The 23,290-nt window shown below is 38.3% G+C and overlaps 1 protein-coding gene across 3 annotated transcripts in view; it reads right to left on the bottom strand.

Annotated features, from left to right (window-relative positions):
• Positions 1-23,290, bottom strand: part of LOC137101787 (leucine-rich repeat and fibronectin type-III domain-containing protein 2) — a 140,544-nt gene that overhangs the window by 6,929 nt on the left and 110,325 nt on the right. For all 3 annotated transcript variants that reach the window (XM_067480613.1, XM_067480615.1, XM_067480614.1), the window contains one exon: positions 1,513-2,908. In XM_067480613.1, coding sequence (XP_067336714.1) covers positions 1,513-2,888 — 1,376 coding nt within the window. In that variant the 5' untranslated portion in view covers positions 2,889-2,908. The remainder of the gene's footprint in view (positions 1-1,512; positions 2,909-23,290) is intronic.

The following is a 23,290-nucleotide window of genomic DNA, read 5'->3' as shown; positions in this document are numbered from 1 at the left end:
CACTTTGCTGGAATGCACAGTACAGGTATGACGTGTAGGACCACTGTGCACACAAACAATTACTGGATAAGGTGCTGCTGAAGCACTGGACCACCAGTTGTCAGTGTTGGAGGAAAAATAAAACTACATGGTATTGGAAACCAGCCAAGTCAGCAATTTTCACACTCTTTTGATACTGTACTGTAAATACAGTAATTTTAGGGATAGCCACTCTCTGGAGCCATCCATAAATTAATTTACAGTATACAACCAAACTGAGAACTCCCTTGTGATATACCACTAATTGTTTACAATACTTGTATTATTTTAGAGCTGAAGTGTAAAGTAAAACTGTAGATTTTCTGTATAGTTAAAAACAAAAGCGAGTGAGTAAAAGCTTAATTGCAGGTAGAAAGTTTAAGTAACCTGTAACCATGACAGCTATCCCAGTTTTGGTCTCGGTCACAGCAAGAAAAAAACTGTGGAATGGGTACAAGAGGGTGCACAACTACTGAACATAAGCCATGCTTAATTAACCATCTATGCCCCCTTACAATGAAAAACAAATAATTGCTGCAGACTTGGCACACGGAGTGACTGATCAGACACTGGGAAGGATGCTGTATTAGCTAAACTATTTGGATGGCATAAAAAGAAAATGGGTTTGGCAAAAATGTGCATAGAAACCTCCTTATACATTTGGCTGCACAATCTTCTGTCAGACGAAACCAATATTAATTTGGCTTGGATCAGATGACATCCAGAGTGTTTGCAGTGGACCTGGCCAGGACGACCGTAGCTTAGTGTCAACAATGTAACATGGGAGGTGGGAGTGTGCTGATAAGAGACTCTATGAGTGCAGAAAGTGCTGGGGGAGGAATTTTCCAACGTTGGATTAATAAAAGAAGAGAATCTCTGATATACGGTGATATGATCCATTAAGTTATGGTTCAAATATTAAAAAGCTGTCAGACAAAACAGATTCCCATACGTAAATTATAAAAAAACAATCTTACATCACATACCAGTATATTTAGCGATTTTTCATTGTCTTCCCCAAAACAATTTAGTGTGTTTTTTTCTATGTCCAGCTCAATTATCTTGGTTGAATGTCACGGCTGTCACTGCCTCATTTAATATATAAAATTGATTTCACAGAGCCCAAAGATTTCCAGCTGCTGTCCCCAAGTTTACAAAAAAAAAAATAAAAAAATTCTAATTAATGCTTCAGGGCAAAAATTTCTCTTTGGTTTCCCTGAAAATATGAATGCAGGATGCCCACCAATTTCCAATTAAGGGAAATAAGACAAAAAAGAAGGATTAGGAAAAAAATTAATGTTGATCTTCAAGCAACACTTGAACGAAATTGAGTGTCTCAAATACTCACCCAGCAAACAATTAGCAATCGACTCAAGAAGCTGAGCTGTGAGCTTTCTGAAGTGAAAGATTATTCCTCTGGCTTAATTTACCACCTCGTTCAGAAAGGTCTCAGCTCCTACTTTGATGTAATCGAGTTTCATTAATCATTCTTACCTGTAAATGAGGACTTCATCCTCGGAACAGTTGTACTGAAGCTGATACATTTTGACCTTTGGAGTTGACTTGCTAACTGTCCACTTGATCAGAGCAGAGACAGCAGTCACTTCTGATACAGATACCACTTTCTCTGGCAGAGGTTTAGGCTCCCCTTTGCTGATCTTCGTAGAGCTAGTTATGTCTGAAAGCCCTGATTTGGACTGTGTGGTACGATTTGTACCATTACTCAGATGGGGGAGTTGAATGATTGACAGCTCAATGGAGGCCGTAGATTCCCCAGCAGCATTAGCAGCTATGCAAGTAAAGGTCCCATAATCCTTGGATGTGGCAACGGTTATATCCAGGGTGCCATTTTCATATACCGTTGCTCGAGAGGAGTTGCTAATCAAACGGTCATCAGGAGCAACCCAATGCACAGTGGGCATTGGATCACCAACAGCCTTGCAGCGCAAGCTAGCCGTTTGCCCCTCTAGCACTAGGAGCTTGTGCGTATGTTGCGTGATCAAAGGGGGCTCACACACAAACTCCTCCTCACGAACTGACCAAAAGTAGCGCCCCTTTAGACTTGCAGGAGATGCACAAGTTTCCATATCATCCTCACGTTCGAGCCTTCGAAGCCAAAGCACTTCACAGTTGCAATGCAATGGGTTTCCACCAAAGCTTAAAGAGAGTGGAGGGGCATACGGAGTGCTCATCACTACATTGCTCTGGGAACGTGCAAAGATTGGGTCGGGAGGGAGCTTCTGCAGACGGTTAGAGGTGAGGTCCAAGCGAGCCAGTTTATCCAGATCTATAAATGTCCCTTCAGCAATGAAGAAGATCAGGTTATGGTCCAGACTCATTTGATGAAGGTTGACCATCTTGCGGATGGCCTCCCAAGGCACACTGCGCAAGTTATTATAGGACAAATCCAAATCTTCCAGCGTCAGTAACAAGTCATCAAAGGCTTCTTTTGAGATCCGATTTAGCTGATTGTTGTTTAGTATCAGGTGCTGCAGGTTGACCAGTCCCCGGAGATCATCTGGCCCTAGTTCGGTCAACCGGTTACTGTCCAGATGCAGGGATCTCAGAGTCTCCAGGTCAATGAAGGAAAAAGGCTGGATGGTGCTGATGGTGTTGCGAGACAAAGTTAGATCCACCAGACCTGTCATGTTGGCAAAGTCCTGAGTGGTAATCTTGAGGATGAAGTTGCCACCCAACCGAAGCTCCACAGTTCGTCGGTCAATGTCTGGTGGTACGAAGAGCAGGCCTTTGGAGGGGCACAGAGTTCCCAGAGACTCTGAGAGGTTCTGACAGACACAGTATTTGGGACATGCATGGACCATCGTAACTGTGGTTCCCAGAAGTAGGAGACTGATGACCACTTTGTCCATGTTAGTTTATGCAAGGGGACCTATAAAAAACAGAAAACATGGAATCAGTTTAAACCGGGTATGATTGCACATTGATTTTAACACTTATTTGCAGCTTGGTGTTTGATGCTTCATGTTTGTTTAGTCATGCTAGATAAACATGAAACCATCCTGGCATGCAATACACTTTTTGTTCCTAATCAATCTTCATACGAAAAATAAAAATGGCTATCTGCAAAAACCCTCTAACACAGGTCAGAGAAATTCTTCAATGGTGCTTAGACCAAAGGAGTAGAAATTGCACAGTTGATGAGCTGGTCTGATTATCATCCTTGAGAATTTTTCACATCAATTAATTTTCACATATTCTCCAAGATTCATATGCATGTATTTTGCAATGCAAAGCAGGAGTGAGAAATCACATGAGAATTGTCTGAATGAAACCCACGATTAAACTGTGCTAAGAAGTTATTTTTATATAAGCTCCTCTTATTGATGTACTTACATGCATGCAGCAAAAACTACTTCAAGTTTGCGACATCCATGCATGTTTAGGAAGTAATAGATGAGTTCCTAATTGAAAGGAGTGTTGGAGTTGACTACATTTTGAAGAGTTCTTGACACTGCCTTCCTGCTTCTGCATTTCTTTGTTTGTCTTTTGACTTTAGTCTGATTCTTTCCTTTTGCCCATCATCTCTGCACTGGCTATTGGGAAAAGATAATACAATTTAGAAAAAAAAAAAAATTCAAGCCGCAGGTGACTCAGACTCACTCCTCTAAATGGATGGACACATTTACCCCCATCCAAATAGCTATTACTTCCCTGAAACTTATCATTAATTTCTAAAAAAACAAAACAAAAACACAAACTAATAATTTCAATTATTTTTGTTGGTGCTTTCATGAGCAAAATATATTAATGGAAAACTGCCTCAGAGACTGAAGTTTTAATTGCTATCAGAGATGTTTGTAAGGTTCTAATGTTAGTTAAATGTTTATGCTACTATTTATTAGTATGCATAAAAGTGTGAGATGACAGCCGCAGCATGAGGCTGTTTGGCAATGTGTAGACCTAGCACTTTAATAACTCATACTTATAAAAGGATATGTGTATAAAGAGAGGAAAGACAAGACAACAAAAGGAAAATGTTACATTTTCAGAAAATGAGCCAAATTTACAAGTGGGAGCAAAAAGTGTATGCAGTAACGTAGAACTGTTTAGCCACAGAAATGCAAAACTAAGTAACTCAAGGCCAAATACAAAACTAAATGAAACATATCTAAGCCAAAAAAGAACAAGCAGAATGTGTGACAAAGATAAAAGCATGAAAGTAAAAAGGGTATCAAAGTTTTTTTGAGGCAGTGCAACAAACCGTGTTTAATCTAATAGTTTTTTGGCTGAATTACCTTCCAAAACTCCCAACTTGAAACTTTTTGAAATGTAATTGCGTACCGGGTAAAGAAGAGTGATAAAACCAACCTCAGTAAAGTCCACCACAAATGTTAGAATGTATTGAATTTAGCAAGGCTGCATATGAGGTCATCTTTGAGGTCAAAGGTCCCCCCCCCCTCATGCCATGAACTTGTTTGAATAGCTTCTCACTGGTGAGCTAAATAGCCCAACCTGACATGAGTAATGATACTTTAGACCTTTTTGCTTGGATTTTATGTCAACATTTTATAAGCAATCATTAGTTTTTGCACACTAAATATTAAACATATCAGAAATTATTCTAGCCAGTTGTTAAAGGTGTCTCTTTAATGGCCCCAGTGTAGTGATGGCAGAGACTCAGGGCACCAAGTCGTCTTTTATCCGCTGTGAGGAGTACGTAAGGAATGCAAATGACAAAACAGCAGATTATAAGGTGTGATAAAAAACTTTAAACTGCAAACATTCTACACTCAAATATTATTTTCCTCTCAGCTGTCATGTTTCTGAGTAGCATATCATATTAAAATTCAATCAGCACTGCAGAAAAGGATATGAAACTCAATGTGAAAAAAAAGGTGTTTATTTCTGCTGAATAATTGCAGACTTGATGCATGTTGTTCTGACCCTCTCAGCACTCTGGAGCTAATCCCCACAAGGCCTCGTGGTGAGAGCTGTCAGTGATGACAGACAGTTTCTCTCACGGACACGTTTTAATGGATCGCATGTAGAAACAGAAAAAAAAAAAAGGCAGCTTCTTTTAGGTTTGCGGGGCTGTTCAGTTTGTTTTGATCTTCTTTTCCCTCCGAAAAAAGGCACAATTGTGGCAAAGTAAGCGTTTTCAAAAACTGGGGAAAGATATTTGCAGAAATGCACATCTGCTGCCTGGATTCAGCTGAAAAGTTCAGTATAATTTCCAATCCTGCAACATTTCTCCAGTAAATGGTTTGGTATTTGTGGGGAGTATTGTGGTTGCTGGGCAGACAGAACGAGGCCAAGGAGTTGCAGCAGTGACCTTTTAGGGATAGAAGGTTCAGTCACAGATGGGGTTTAAGGTCCACATCCATTTACTCATGGCCTTTACCAAGCCTGCAACACCATCGACAATTCAATGCAAGGGACAAAGATGCTGCTAAAATACCAACTGGTATAGAGTTGCACACTGCATTAGTCGTGATGACATACAGAATTTATTTATTTTGAAATTATTTTATTTTGATTATGATTTTTACTCAGTTTTTTCCTCGTTGCAATTGGGCTTTTATATTTTATTCTTAGCATTTAATGTAGCACAGCTTACATCTTATTTTGATAAAATGCTATGTATATTTAACATATACTATACAATATAGATGTTATTCACTTGTTCTGTTCCTGCTGAGTTTATCACTGTGGTTGACCGAGCACTAAGTGCATTATTGATGCTCAACTAAAGAGTGTTAGTTTTCTTTTTAACTGATTCCAAATCACAAGAGGAATAAACTTTAATGTATTAAACTGTGGCTAACTAGTGTGCTACCTACATGTAAAATGCCCAAGTATTAGAAAAGTACATCTTATGTGTTTGTATGGGCTGACAGGTTTGACCTGGAAGTTGAATTTTACACTAGGAACTCCAGTTAGACTGACCAAAACATCCATCCATCCATTCATTTTCTGTAACTGCCTTTCCTGTTCAAGGTCGTGGGGAGCTGAAGCCCATCTCAGCTGTCACTGGGTGAAAGGCGTACACAGACAGACAACCATTCACACCTACAGGCAATTTAGAGTCACCAATTAACTTAACGTGCATGTCTTTGGACTGTGGGAGAAAAGGTCATCGAAGCACGGGGAGAACAATCTGAATCGTGTCTTCTACGTGGATCATCAGCTGGTGAACATGTTGACATTTCTCATTGGAGCTATCGGCTCCTGCAGCCTGATATCATTTACAATAAGCTAGGGCAGAGGCACACATGCTCAGTGATACATTTAGTCACACAGTCGCACAATGAAAACTATAGTGGCTGTAAAATTGTAAAATCCATTTTTTTTTTAAATGGTTTGTTTCTTTTCTGTTGGCCTTTTTCCATTTTGATAACAATTCTAGTGAGTCAATGCACTATGTGCACCAGTGCTTTGTTCCAACAAGAGACTTAAAGCCTGATTTTTTTTCTGCCTCAGCTACTGTACATGTTAATTGTTTTAATTACAGTCATTGACAGTACATCATGCTGCAGTGCTGTTGTATGCTGTTGTGTACAATGCATATTTTCATATTCTTAATTTACAAAATGTACATGTGGTTTAATTTTGGTGTTATGAACATTTTGCCAAAAGATTGTAGGAATGCTAGACTTGCTTTTCCATTGCTATGGTGGTTTCTCTCACTGGAACTTGGAAAATGCAATGATACAAGATAGATTTGGCATCAAAGTCTTTAAACACTTTTAGTGAGAAAAACATATTTAATACAGTCTATGGGTAACACAATAATCTACCACAATCACTGTCATAATGCTGAGCTGCTGCTGCTGCTGCTGCTGCTGCTGCTGCTGCTGCTGCTGCTGCTGCTGCTGCTGCTGCTGCTGCTGCCAAGAACCCTGCTGTTCCAATTGCAAACTATCTTCAACTCCTCTTCTAATGGACATCTGCTGGCTGAGGGCTTACATAAAGTCGTTGATGAGCTGATGCAGAGCAGGTGAGTGAATGGGCGGAGTTACGTGTGCATGGAGGGAAAATTGAACAAAGACATGGGGAGGACCTGACTAAGTGGGTGACAGGTCACTGAAAGAGCAAGATGAAGGCTGGTGATTGGGAGAAAGAAGAACCCAGGAACCTGGGAGCAGAGCTGTGACAGCTGAAGTCAAAGAAGTAGTGGCCATAAAGACCAACTTTGCCTCACATCGGCTTTGTGGTTGACACTGATACTAAGCAACAAGTGAATGCCGGTTTAATATGTCAAGACCCCAAGAGAACAGGTGGTGCATAATTAAGATGCTTACTACACAGTTGTCATTTTAAAATAAGTAAGCTAGAGGCGTCACATTCAAGCAAGTCAAAAACCTAGTATTAATTAGAAATGCATAAAATATGTAAGACTTTCTAAGGTACAGTAACTAATATTTTTATTACCATGGTGGAAAACTTGACAGAAAATTAAAGTTAAAATCTAAGAGGAAACCTCTATCATAGTTCATTGGTATTTCTTTTTATGTTAAGGAAAAACAGTGGTGCTACCGCTCAAGTCACTTTTTAAATGCATGAATTCACTTACTTTTGCATTAATAGAGGTGATTCGAAAAGAGGTTTTCCATGCTGCAAACCTTGACTAAAAAGGAGCATTCCTTACTTTGGAGTTTTCTACTTCACTGTGCCGAAACGAATAATACATCCAGTACATAGTGCACATTGTTAAATATCTTCTGCTTCCTTGCACTCATCATTTGAGCAGAACAGTAAATGAAAACACCTCATTAGGTAGAAAACTCTAAATCACCTGTCGTAGTAGCAAGACGAAAGGCATTTAGTTATTGTACTGGTCTATGGCTTATTTCTTCAACCAAGTACTCTGTTTCCAAAATAACAAAATCCTTCAAATGCAGATATTATTCAACAAGGATAACAGTATAAAATTCCTTCATTCATCACTGTGTTTTTCTAGGTACTAGAAGTAAGAGGTCAAGCTTTCTTTGCAGGTTTTTGCTCATGACTACTTAGAGTAGGAATTCCATCAGGTTACATAGATTTCCTGTCAGTAAAACCTGAACAGGCATAGCTAACTGCCTGTTGATGGACAGTGACTAGTAAGGTGCTTTAAGTCAAATATTCAGTTTGGCAGAATGATGTGCATTATATTAGAGTATATGAGTGTTGTTTGGTGCTGAACGAAACAATCATTTTCTGAAATAATCTAAAGATGAATGATAGTTAAATACACACATTTAGTAATACAACACACCACTTATTACCTACTTAAAATCCCTTTTACAGTTACTTTCACAGCCAATCATATTTGACTTGTGAGACCCGAACAACACATGCAATGTTCGGATGGGACAACAATCTACATGTGACCTCAGGGACCCTCAGGATATGAATGATGTAATGAATCCATCCATTTTGAGATACTTAAAAAATCTTAACCACAAATGAGACCCCCTTTAACCTGTTTACCGCCATACATCAAGTGATCGATGCAGTACAATATTATAGGGGGGTGGTGGGACTTTCCCTGAATCACACAGGGCCACTTTCTGATAAAATACAGATGACCTACACTTGAGTGTTCTTAAACGCACCTCACCTGCAGACCTGTGATTTTTCACAGAAGCAGATTCTTTCTTAATGTTTCTCCAATGCAAAGATCATACACAGAAGGAAAAGATCCAGTTACAACAACAAAACAGGAAATGTCCACTCCATCCAAATACCACCCAGTGTTCACAGATACATCTTCAATAAGCTGTTTGATAACCTTGTTGATTGGCATCTCTCACGAAGCATTCGGTTTAAGTCACTCAGCAAAAACAATCTCAAGAACAGCAAAAATGATTAAAGTCATGTCCATTTATCCTATGAAAAGTCAATAACGTAATTATTGTGACAGTTCTATGTTGAGCTCAGGGTTGGTGAAGTTCATTTGTCCTTGAAATGAAATCGGATTTTACCGGCTTATTCCAGTTGAAATTTCTTGCTGGGATCTTGAAAAGTTAAACCTCCCAGTTAAGAAGGACTGGACCATTATAACTGAGGAAGCCTTTTTGACATTTTCATGAACCTCCATTTATCACGGAGCAGCACCCTTGGGACTATGATTACACTGTTATACCCAAGACGAGGATTCAGATTCTTAGTCATTTTTCACATAGTAGTTACACATAGTTTCTTTATTACATATATGCTCTTATCTGCTCGAGTTTTACTTAACAGCACTAGCAATGCTCACTTGCAAAAAGTATTTTTAGCGAGGCTCGCCTTTCTGACCAATCAGAGAAAAGAAATGATTTCTGCTTAATTAATATGTTTTTCAGCTTTTTTACTTATTGCAATTTGATAACTACCTAAAGGGTGAAGCAAACTTTTTCAGAGCAATGAGAGGGAGATTTGAGGACTAAGTCCGTTTCTGTAGTTTTCACAGTTTAGCTTTAAGATTTTTACAATAGAAGCACAGAATCTTTGTCATGGTAGTAAAAGACTGTGGTGCTATTTAAAGTTATTAAAATGATTGTGTATTATGCATCAAGTAAGGGTTGAATTTATCTACATTCAACCGCAATCTCCTTAACATACTGCTGTGAAAGATCACCATAAATACAAAAATGCCCGTTTTCAGTGTCTATGAGTTGCTATTAACAGCTACTGTGGGGAAAACAAATGAAATAACATTTCCTCATTATGTTGATATAAATGTAATCCAGGCACCATTACACTGCTTTCACAATATGTTTGTTGTTGAAAATTGCAGTAGTACTTTCTAAATGTAATTTCTGGGAGACAGGGTAAGATGCGAAGACAGAAATAGAATTATGTTTTCTTGCTGCAAAACTGTGTTTGATTCTGTAAAACTGCAGTCCTCCCAACAATTCATTTTGATTTACTATAACTGTGATCACAGGAATTTCCTAACTTGCCTAGGTGATCAGAACACACTCACATTAAACATTTTTGTAACTGTCTTTACATTCTGAAAGGACATGACATGCTGTCTTTTTTGTAGCTTAGGTATTTGTGGTGGAAAGGAAACAGAGAGAGACAGACAGCCATGGCAGTCAAGATTGTGAGAGTCTGTCAAAAACAGGTTTTTTGGGGTTTTTTTGGTGTGAGTGGGAGTTTGTTGTACAAGGGCAACCTTCACATGAACATGCCTGCACAGCTGTGTAGCCATCTGTTAGACAAAAATCCAAGTGTACTGTAGTTAGTGTGAATCCTGCAGGGACAGGACGGTCATTTTGACGGCTTCATCCTCTCTTGGCACCGGTAAATCAGCACCATTCAGAACCATTAATCAGTCTCAGGTTAGAGTAAAAATGCCAGGTTAAAGGTGCAGTGTTGTTAACAGAAGTCAGATGTAGAAATTAGAATTATGATTTAATTAGTGTGTAATCACCTGAAAGTAAGAACTGTCACATTGTCTTTGGAACGAGCATTTCATGATCATACAGGGAGGGGTTCCCATCGTGTTGCACCACCGTATTTCTACAGTGAGCACCAAACAATGGATCTAAGAGAGGGAAATTTGCATTTTAATTTAAAGTAGCAGTTTGTATTTGGGGATGCTACAGCACTGCTTGGAAGACGAAGATGGACACGAAGAACTACAGACTATGTGTTTTTTTACATGCAGACCGTAGTTACAAATATAAACATCAGCTAGTAACAATAACCTTATATGGGGGTTGGACCTATAGTTTTACAGACTAGATTGATTAAATTACATTTTTAAATATTTCTCAGTAACCTCATCATTTGGCATTTTGCCAAACTTAATGGAGTTGGAGATGATGACAGGCACCTCATGGTCAGATATGGTTTTCTTTGGAAAGGAAGATGCCATTGAATCCTACACACTGCACCTTTAAGTAGACTCCAGAGAACACTTTATATTTTTCAAAGTCAAAAAACATAAACTGCCTCTGTAACAATAAGGGCATCATGAACCCTCCTGACTGAGTCCATCCTATGTGAGTTATGCCCTATTACGCGCCATGATATTTTCAGATGTCAGCTCTATTCAGTGCCATAATCTTCAAACACACACACACACAAGCACTGGAGGGAGCATGAGATATACTACAGCTGTCTCCTAAACAACATCGAGTGAGCGCTGAGAAAGAGAGCTGGACAGACTAACATTACATTTTTGTCTTTCTTCTTTCAGTCTGCTTTGTGTGTCACACGAAAACACCTAGAAACCTGTGTCTGTTAAGTGCAGCCCACTGATGTCATGTTGTATCATTTACCAGTGCTGACGCTCAAAGTGGAGACAACAGTTATCTCTCACTTGCTGTAGGAAGCAGTTGGCACTCATACATTTGTTTTGTGGAGCTTTAAAGCGACAAACTAACAGTTCTGTTTTGCTTCACCTGCAATGTGGAATCTTTGCGTCTTTTATGAAATTATATGCAAAAGTAGCTGAAGATTTTCGACAGGGTTCCTAAGCTGAATCTTGCCAACAGGGAAAATCTTGCCAAAAGATAGTGATTATCAGAGTGGAAAATAGAAGCAGCACATTGTGGCTGAGGCCTTACGCTTCTCTGGATGATAACCAGAGTAATCTTTCTGTTCAATCAAATATACTCACACACACATTGTACAGAATCACTTATATGTCTGCTGGATAAGGAAAAGACTACCTGAATGGCTCCAGCTTTCTAGAACAGCGACAGCCAACTGTAGAGGATTACATCAACCAGCTGCAAGCTTGTTTTTTTGCCACCTTTCCTGACAGGCGTCTCAAAAAGGGCTCTATGAAATAGATGCAGACATTTATCAGTCTGGGGCCTGTAGGATAACCCAGCTTTAGTCTGTTAAAGCAGATTTGAACAAAGGATAGACTGTGCGCTCAGATGCTTTTACAGAGAATCTGGAATTTGAAAGACTTGCTCTGAGAAACTGGTGTTACCATGTTTGGGACTTTGTTACTTTTTTGGTTAGATTCTGAATCTAACCAAACGGTAAACTGTATACTTTGGTTAGTATACAGGCTGGTCATTAAGATCTTTAAACCTACCCTAGAGATGTCCAAACGTTTAAACCTGCACCACCTGAAAGCCATTCATTTTTTTTAAAAAAGGGAGCCTCAATCCAAGGGGAGCTGAGAACAGCATACAACAGCACTGCAGCATGATGTACTGTCAATTACTGTAATTAAAACAATTAACATGTACAGTAGCTGAGGCAGAAAAAAAATCAGGCTTTAAGTCTCTTGTTGGAACAAAGCACTGGTGAAGTAAACAGCTCTTATTCTCTCACACATGACGTGACACCTTTCAAAGGCCTTTATCTGCTGTTACTACTGCTATAGATATGAGCCAGTAGGTACCTGCTCCACATGCTAGTAGGCTCAGTAGGTTATTATTTCAATGTTGTTTATCCACTTAAACTATAAAAATTGGTTTGGGTTCAAATTCACCATCAACATTGATTAACCACTTCAAAAAGGAAATGAGATGTCGTCTCATTTGCTGCGCTTTACCACCAATCTAAACCTCATCCAGTCTTGCTCTTTTCATATTTGCTACATCCTTTAAAAGCTCTAGCTTTTGCTAATTGACCACATTACTGGTAGGTAGTAGGCAGCTTACCGAACTTTAACTTGGGCTGCAATAACAACTCATAACCAGTGTTGTGCATGAGAGTTGCTTTCATTAGATGCACACATTTTTCGGTGAACTGAATGGATCATTTTGAACAGACACACACATACACACACCCTCATGCACACGCACACACAGTAAATGTGAGCTGCAAAGGTTTCACTCACTCGATATGTCCCTACACTCTGAGCTGACAGCTTTCCCTCATTTTTTTTTCTCTGCCATGGTTCACTTCATGTCTCTGTGAGATGCTTAGGGACCACACAGAGAGTAGGTCAGTTTCAAAAGCCACTAACCCTCCCTCCACAAAGTATGGTATCTTTCTACAGTGTGACATAAGAGAAATTGGAAATATTAGGAATATTGGTTCACAGACCCAAGACCCGTGGTAGTAAACTACATCTGGCACGACACACTTCTAGTGATCAGAATTTGTACTTAAACCAATGCTGTTCCATACTGTGGAAACTATGAGGTGACTAAGTGTTGGAGGACTTCCAGGGATTCAAGGACAACATGAAGCTCTCCTATCTGAATCATGGCCCAACCAGTTAAGTTAGAAAACACATAAATAGTCAAAGGGACAAATTGTTGCTTTTCAGCATTAAATGCAGAATCACATGGCTTTACTCTTTGCACAGTTTACACTTTGTAGAAATCAGACAAAACATTTTTGTTTCCATTTAGACATTTTAAGCATTTTGATTACTGCTTCACATTGCCGCCTTCTCCATAGCAACAGCAGTTGCGAGATTAGTTTGAGGACATATACTTAGTATTTTGACAGGAAATTTTAGGCTGTCAGCCTGCCTATTGTAGGACTTTGATTCGCTTGTTATTATTATTTCCTGCCTACGGCCCTTGGCTTCACCAACACAGAAGTGTCAGAAAACATATGGTTTTCGGAGACAAAGCTGAAAATATTATTGTTGTGTGGAAAAATAATCCAGGATACACCTATATGTTTCTTACCAGAGGAAAATCAAACAATAGCATTAAAGGACGCCTCCAAAGCAGGAATTTACAGTGCAGAAATGTACAAGTCTCTAGTCACCTCACTTGTCATATACAGACAGTTTAATGTTTGTATAGTGTAATTGAGGCTGCCAGCTATTCAGCACAGAACACATTATTAGCTGTGGGTGGGTGACGGTTGCAGTTTTTTTCTATTTGTCTTTGTTTGCTCTGTATTCCTTCAGATGTGTCATTGTAAACGAAATCATTTGTGTTTGATGTAATTTCACTGAAAAAGCCAAAATGTCCAAACTGTTTAAGTAGCAAAGAAAACCTCAGAAAATACTCTTGTTTTTTCAGACTATCAAATGCTGTAAAATCAGACCTGAGTTTTCGGCTAAATATATGTTGTCTTTGACCATCTTACAGCCTCTGCATCCCAATTGCCAGATCCATGACATGGCTGAGCAGGGCTGTGCAAGTTGCAGTTGTCATGTGTCTGTACTCGGACAAAAAGAACTTAATGAAACGGAGGCCACAGTAATATTCTTTGTGAAAGCATCTTTTCCTAAAAAACAAAACTTTTAGTTACAGTCTCAGTATAAAACTTTCTTAATTTTCTTTTCTACTGTGGCACAAATGTCATTACACCTGGCACAACTGAAAGGAGCAGGTTGATGAACTGATTCACCCGTGAGTCTAAAAGGTCCTGCATGTTGGGTGCAACTTGACTTGTTGGTTGAGGGACACTATCGTGGGGCAGTGTTTCTAGTGCAATCCTGCATTTGTTTAGACTTTGGCAAATTAGCACCACTGAAAGTATGTTGTATGTTGTATGTAATTTTATGCAATCTATGAATAAAAAACCCCTTTTTGCTATGTAACCATGGATGTACAAGCAACTGACACAAAATAACCTTTAACCGTAAGACATTTTAAACTCGGACAACTGGTAGAAAGTGTTTTTGTATAATTTTCTAAAACAAATAATCATTACAGAGATAATAATATACTCAAATGCATCAAACCCTAAGTAAATATACACATTTCATTTGTATGTAGATAGGAGTTATATTTCAAAGGAGTGCCTATTGAAAAATATGGTGACTTACCTAATTGTTTTTTGTGCACATTTTATTTTATTTTATTAATATTTTTTTAAATTACAACCGTAAAGATGTTTGAATTTCTATATATTACAATTCATGGTAAGCGAACAGACCTTTTCGCATTTTTTTAAAATAATCACTCATCTGCGCACCCACCTGCACAGACTGCTGTGTCAGGATCTTTTTAGTATCACGACAATCGTGAAGGACAATTAAAAATGATGTGTGAATTAATGATTAACACTTTTTAGGCAAAAACCCTGTGATATTCCCATTCATAAAAGACACAGCTGTTTCTTTAACAAGCTATCATGTTGGGAAAAGGTCAGACATATTGAGACAATACACCCTCTTTCTTGTGCTAATTGCACACTTGCCTCTAACATCCAACAGCAAACACATATTGTCACACACGCTGTTTAATCAAACCACACTTGGTAATTGCTAAAAGTCTCCTTTGCACAATAATTAGTTTCGGTGCAGAGGGATGTCTCGGTAACCCAAAACAGGATCAAATTAATTGATGAATTTAATTATCCTTTTTTTTTGTTTTGTTTTGTTATTGTTTTTACTAATGCCAACCTAATTAACCTTTGTCATATTGGATTGTGTCTATTTATCTCTGTTTTGTCTGGTATAACATTTAACTCATTAAATTATGTCCCTGAACGCAGCAATTTTTCTTAAATATCTCCAATGTGTCATCAATTTCCTAGCAAAAGGACATGGACTGCTTGTGACTTTGAAAAGAAAATGGGCATGTTTCCTAAAAATATTAAAAAGTTAAACATGAACAAATTAAGATACACGAGTTCGCAAAATCTAGGGTTAAACATAAAGTAAGATAAATCTTAATCATGACAACATTGGAATGTGCTTTGCCGTCTGGGACGTCTGAACTTAATTCATACTGAGTAGGAAATGTTCCAGTGGAGGTAAGCTGAATCATCTGAGTGGAGCAGGTTGCACAAAACCGTCAGGGATATTGTGCAGTAAAGATGTGCCAGAAGCGTGATTAAGACATGGATTCTTCAGACGGAAAATCAGACTGTGACAGGGTTTTACTTTCGTTTCAACCACTATCATGATGTAGGTTGCTGAAACCATCTGGAGATTGTTGCACATTGACAGACCATTTGATTTTACTCTACCACAGGAATGTAATTAGTTGGAATTATATTTGAAATCATTGATGACCACTGACATTTCAGTGCGGTCAAACTAGAGTTTGACATGCTTTAATCAGTCAGATCATTCCACTAAATGCTGCAACTTCACTGTTACCAGGTGTTAATGATTGCAGACTGATATCAAATTATAGCACTGAAGTGGCTGTGAACACATGGTACTAACAGCAGTTACAGAAAAGGCAAAGAAAAATGATTGTTGCAACTCCTACTGTCTCAGGACATACTACTGTGTAACTGTTGCAGAGGCTGAGGTATTACTGTTCTCAACAAAAGCTATATATTCCAAACATAATCATACAGCAATTTATCTTTGTTTGTCTATTGTTACAAGTAAGCAGTGATGGGATGGTGAAAAAAAAGAGTTAGACTATCAACTGGGCAAAGTGAGCAAGTGCCCCTGTTTCCCAGATATCTAGGGGCCACAAAATCGTAAACTTCTGAATTTGATAAGTTGGAAATTTGAGTTTCCACAACAAAAAGTACAATCTTGATTAAAGCCGGTGCTGTAATATTACATATTTTTATACATTGTTCACATCTAATTTAAAATAACTGCATGAAATCTGTATGAAAAAACCTTCTTATCCATTAGAATGAGGTACTGCATTATATCACAGGAACTGTTTGGGGTCACCAGAGCTACGGGCATAGACATTCATGAAGCAGGACATTTATCCAGGTTGCTGTATTTCATCAATGTGTTAGAATAATTTCATGGGACAAGCTTGATAAACATCTAATCTAATGGGTCAGGTCCAAATGTTTCTTCAACATAATGTCATCAAGGAAGATGCTCCATTGACTAATCATGCATATTCATGTGCTGGGGAATTACTTTTGTAAGCTGTTTAACTGCTTTTAACATTTAAATTGTCACCACCAAAACAAACCAATTGGTTTCTCCCATTACATTTTTGGGGGGAGTGGAGTGGGGGGGGGGTCCTTTTTTCCTTAGCAAATCAGTGTATGTACTAACAATGCCAGGGCTTTTTATATGCTCTGTCTGACATTTTCTCACCTGTAAAATGTAGAGTGAAAATAGTAAGCAAAGGCTGCTCTGTTTACAGAGTGTAATGTACATCTGCAGTAGTAGTAGTAGTAGTAGTAGTAGTAGTAGTAGTAGTAGTAGTAAATCTTCAACTTTCCCTTTGTTTAGAAATGCAGAATGCACAGTAAGTTAAAGTACCACCTGTTGGCCAGGACACAAGGAGGCCTCTTTATGTGTCCCAGTTGTACAGAATGAGCCAGAAAGCCCTTTCAGGTGAATTGGGATCAGTAATTTTAGGTTAATCTAATTTTAAATTTTGCCACCAGAATGAGTTTACAGAGTTATAAAACCTTGTCTGTGAGTATTACAAATGACAATGCTGCATTTTGGTGTTTAAGAAGCTTCAAACACACACCTATATCCTTTTTACACAAATGTATATACTTACCTTCCATCTATTTGGTTGTGTCACTTATAATTAAAACAGTGGACCATTTACCATTGAACCGATGCTGCCCTAGCAATGAAGCTGTTTGCATTGCTTTCACACTGGGTAAATGTATGTGTGAATACAGTGTTAAGTCTACAGCCTTGATAATAAAATGAAATTAGCTGATTTCATCAAAGCAAAGTTTCTGCATGACGTTTTTGGTCTTTATAGTTTACAAAATTAGCTAAGTTTCCAAAAAACGATTCCCAGCACAAAAAAAAAAAAGCTTTGCAGAAGTTTTAGGGTGTTTCAGACGGACTGTGATCTTCATAGTAAGCTGAGCTCCTTGTGAGGTCCCACAATTCATACAGAGCTGCTAAAATGATTTCTGTGTTCTGATGAGGTTTCGTGAATTTCTGAAAGAGCTTTCAGGCCATTACATATATAGTTTATTATGCCACAGCTCAAAGTGTCACAGAATGACTTTAAAGCGTCTGATATGTAACCTACATATGGTTTGGCGAATGTAGTGTATGATGAAGAAATATGTAGGAATGAGTCAGTTTGCTTTACGGTTACAGACAGCTCCCACACAAACCGAGTTTAACCACATACATACTTCCAGTAACACCCCACACACCTCTTCAGGCAAGCCACTGGTTCTGCACTATATCACCCATAAATGGGTAATTGACAAGTCATTGCCTACGCCTTATGCTTTCGCTCTCTTTATCCAGCCAAAGCATCTCACTTTTGCCGCTTATTCATTTAATATTTGGTTGGCTCCCTGCCTGGCACATCACTTCACTCCTGACTGCTGAACTTTCCGGCCAGAGCCTCTGAACCTTTCAAGCGTGAGATGGAGCAAAGGGTGAGATACGCTGGGTCAGGAATTGTGTATGTGCTCTTGTGCGCTCCGTGATGTGTTTGATCTCATGTCTAACTGCAGAATCAAGATTCCAAAACAGAGAAGCCCTGAGGAGGAGAAATGGATACAGATCCTGGATGTTTAGGGAGGTCATAGTCCATTTTATGGTGATTTAACTGAAAATGAATTGGAAGTGCAAAAGTCTAACAATAGAGAAAACATCACATCGTTCTGCAAAATTGTATACAATGGAGAATTGTGTTTTGGGTTATATCTTAAAGCTATTATGCAGCTTGATTATAGAGTCTCATATTACTTATTGATAAGAACTTGGCGTTTTTGTATACATGTGTCCAAGATTTATTCAGTGTTTTTCCCCTTTTCAGTCATTGATATTGTTACTGTGTAATTACTGGTTTTCAATTTAAAATCACAATTTAACAGAAAGAGCTTTTTAAACACATTAGCACCGAACTTGACACAAACCAGCAACCACAGACTTTTATTTCCGACAAGCCGATAAAATGCTATGCTGTATACACTAGATGTGGTCACAGAGCAGAGGTATCCATTCAATTTAGTTTTCGATTCCACCGCTCGCAAAGCCACAGACAATCTGTGGCCTATAGTACCTCACATGTCCTTGTGTCCTTGAGTAATATTTTTGCAATAAGGTGTATTTGGATCTTTCCCTGGAATCATACTTCCAATTAATTACAGAATCACAAATGACTTTGGCTCCAAACCTCCAGTTCAAACACTGAATTACTGTAAGACAGTCAAAAAGTGTAATACTGAAGATATTTCCATTTAGAACAGGCATGTTTCCCATTTAACAAAGTAGGCCTAGGAGTCAAATTAATATACAGATGTTGAAGCGTTTATCTACTGAGCAATTAATTCTAAAACTTCCTGGAAAGAGATTTCATTTGTGATAAACTGCAGCCTTTGGCTGAGATTATCTATTCATATTCAGCAAGGGAAGACCAGGCTCTGCCCAGAGCGCCTTTCAACTGGACGTAAATTGTCAGGAGAAATAGAATCTCAAAGATCTCGATTCTACAAGGACACCATCAAAGTCAATGTCTTTGTAACAATAAAGTCTAGCAATGTATTTGTTTCACCTCTGAGACATTTGCTGATAAATATGGCAATCTTAAAGCTGATGACTGATCATGTGAATTAAAGTTGCTGTATAATATAAAGGATTTATTCATTCATGTTTTTTTCCCTTTAAAGATGCAGTAATCAACATTATTTATTTAATTGTTCTTTTGCAACTAGCTATGTCTGCTGAAATATCCTCATTTCCAAAATCAAAGCTATAAAAGAGTGACTATTAAAAATGTATGCGAATGTGAAAAGAAATGTTGCTCAGTGTCCGCTGGATGTGTTAGCCACATAGCGACGAATCAGTTACTGCAGCTTTAAAATTTGGTGCAGCATGTGAGGAAGATGTTACGGTAGAATAAATAATAACAACGTCTACCATTAAAAGTGCATTTTTACTCACGCACATATGGTCACTATTGACTTTGTAGTTTATTGTATAGTAATTTAGTTCTACGTCCTTGGTACGCAGTCCTTTATATGTAGTAAAGAACCTCCCTGGATAACCAAAAAAAAAAATTACTAATAATTAAAACATCTCAGAAGGAATAACACCAGCTCACTTGCTCTCTTATCAGAGGCTGCCAGATGCCAGCCCACAACACCATCCTACACACAGCCTGAAGGTGCACTGCAACACGAAGACATCACATTGGAAAGGGAGAGCGAAGGGAAAGAGGGAGATACAGTACAGAGGGAGCAGAGAAAGACGTATAGCCCGGGAACATTCGGAAGGAAAAGTGGATCACTGTGCGGAGGAGGGTCGATTGGAGAAGAGAGAGCACTGGAAAAAGTGGATCGGTAGAGTCAAAGACCAATCGCTTTCCCCCCACCACCATGCCCAAGAGGCTAAAGAGGAAAGAAAGGAGATATACCTTTAGATGGGTTCTGACAGACTGTGATCTGTTTCTCCTCGTGAAAAAGGAGAAAAAGATGCATTTTATGATGGTTACCAAGGCAGCTTTGTTGCAAATTATGTGTGATGCAAATTATGTGTGAGTAACAAGCTCCATCCATCACCCTTGTTACGGCTCCAACGTACAGCACAGGCCCAGAGGCAAAGCCACTCATACACACACTGTATGCAAAAGCCTGGAGGCTGTCTTACACTGTGGGTGGAAGCTTTCTAAAATTTGCATTTCAGAATGCAGAAACCCCTGATACACTGATCAGCCACAACATTAATACCACCTAGTAGTGTTAATGTAGTGACAGGGGTCAGCATAGGAAAATGCAATGCTGGGCATGATTGACAGGTGTCATAGCTGCAGAGCAGGCAGAGTACCCATGCTGAGCCCCAGCAAAACATTAAAACCCTCAGGTGGTAATAATGCTGTGGCTGATCTGTGTAAACTGTCTGATCAAACCATCTGTGATAAGATTTCGACAGGCTGCTGAAAGCGCGCTGGTTGACAGCCTCAAAATTCAATTTCATTTCACTTTCTCATGCGATCCGCTTAAAGACAACTATCTGCGATGACATTCAGATGTACACACACTTGACAGATGCCCTAGCATAGACAATCCTACACACATGATGGCTGGCAGCTGCTCGCTGCCTTAACTTCTTTTTCGGGCTGCCAGTCGAAAACTGATTACCAGCTCCAGTCACCCCCCAAACAAATAGCAGAGAGCTAGCAGACATATAAACATAAAATTTGAGTTTAAGAGATAGATAAAGAGAGACAGGAACATACAGGAAGCTGTTGTAAAAAGCACTGAAGCTTCTATTAAAACATAATTTGATCATGAAAAGTCAAAGAAAAAGAGAGAGCGTCACATGGGTGATTTAAGTTGTTGTAGCAACAGGAAGAAAAATAAATGGAAATGGTTAAACAATCAGCCCAGACTGAAGAATTATTGTTAGTTTAACAATCGTAAGGTGATTGATTCATTTTTTTTTTTTTTTCAGTAAAATAGATATCACCAAAAAAGCTAGAACATTATGAGTGGCTTAAAAATAATTCCTCAAAAATAAATTTGCCTTGAGTGAATTTCCATTACCATTTAGATCTTAATGTTGAGTTTGAGCTCAAAGTAGATTTGGGCCCCATAACCTACAAAGCACATTAAGTCAGTCAGCTCTGGTGAAATGCCAAAATGTAAAAACATGACTTGGCTAGATGTGGAATGAGGATTTTGTGTGAGCTGACTGCCTGAGTGAGCTTGCAGGCTTCACTTCATTAGCTCTTTAGCTATCAGTGAAACTGTGACGTGTTGAGATGGAATGCAAAGTGACTTTTTTGTCATGGTTTGAAGTGGAAGCACGGCAGACAGAATTTTCAGGTAGTGTTAAATGAGGTAAAGATATGTATGCTTGCGGATACCTACATTATATTAATTTTTTTTTTACATATTAATTTTCACATTAAAAAAAGCATAAAAGTGGAAAAAAGCCACAAAAACACAGACTAAATGTGGCTGTCAAAGTTAACATGATAATAATACATTAATGCAGGTCCTGTTACAGTGATCTGTTGCTTATCCTGTGCAGAGCTTGACAGAAGCAGCATTTATGCATATCCCAGTTAAGGTGAGACCCTTAGGTGGATAATTCTACAGTATTGTTGCAAATACAACTTAACTGAGTAAAAAGCCTAAAAACAGTAGTTCATTAAAATACCGGTCAAACAACCAGAAACATAAAATGGTAATATCAGCTCTACCCATGGTGATAACACATTTGTGTTAGTCACAGTGATTTTTTTTCCAATCACTAATTGCTATGAATATGCTAAAACAACAGGTGTCTGTATGTGGTGCTAACCATTTAGTCTGATTTGTCACGTAACCTAATAACAGAGCAATGTCTAATAGAATCTATTAGCAGGGTCCACACTCAACCAGCCCCACTCCATATAGTGATAGTGATAATGATTAATTTCAGTACCATCAGAACCATGTGTCCATTGCCATGTTGATAATATTGTTAAAACTAGCAAGTTATGAGCAGGTAAAACATGTGTGATTAATTTGTGATTAATTGTGATTAACTACAAACAGTCTGCAATTAATCACAATTAAAGATTTTAATTGATTGATGGCCTTGGGCTGAAGAGGTCAAAACCTTCTGAAACACTGACTTGCAAACAACTTTCAATGAATGTTTCAGTGAAAAGAAAATACAAATATTCATCATTTAGAAAAACACAACAATAAAACGAAACAAAAAAGCTTGAGCATGATATCTGCAGTATAATAGTCCAAAGTATTCAAAGACAAAAAAGAAAAAATAAACTGAAATATAAAAATAACCAACTACACATCATGAACCAAATATCATGAGCTTCTTTTTCAAGCTCCCTAACAATAATGAGCTTTTGGCCATATTTACTTTGGCATGCCAGACCTGTCCACCGCAGTATTTGAGGAGATGCTAGCAATGGATGGTTTTAGAAAAAAGGAAGATAAAGATAGTGGTGTCTAGTATTATCAACATGAGAATTTCATTTAAAAAAGTAAGAAAAAAGTAAGTCTGAACGAGGACTTAAATACAGTATCTGAAATATGTAACAAAAACCTCAGGGTATGATTAAATGATGCCTTCACTGATACAGAACTTGCTTCTTTTTGGTTCTACTTTGAGTAGTACAGTATATGTAACTGAATGCCATAAATGTGCCCTATGATTCCCCTACATTAAAATATTTCTCTACTTGCAGCTGAAAAACGCTTCCAGATAATATCGCTTGTAGGAACCTTCAGTTCAGATTATGTCATCTTGTTGCTCATACTACGGAGTTTACAATCATGGTAGAAGATATCATCTGAACTGCTAATGATGAAAAACTCCTTCAGGTGATGTCATCTGGAGGAGTTTTTCTGCTAGAAGCAGAGAAATTTTTTAAAATAGGGAAGTCATGGGAAATTTAAAAATATTAATGTAGATTTACACCCTAAACTAAAGCCATACATAGAAAGCAAGTTAAAATGGGTGACGCTGCCCTTTAAGTAACAGTTAATACATTTACTTCAGGATCATATTGTTCATTATAGTCTTACTGGCCACTTTATTAGCCATAGCTATTCAATCTAAAACAATCCAGTA

Source organism: Channa argus, chromosome 16, assembly GCF_033026475.1.
Source record: "Channa argus isolate prfri chromosome 16, Channa argus male v1.0, whole genome shotgun sequence".
NCBI lineage: Eukaryota > Metazoa > Chordata > Actinopteri > Anabantiformes > Channidae > Channa > Channa argus.
This window is presented reverse-complemented; position numbering and strand designations above follow the sequence as displayed.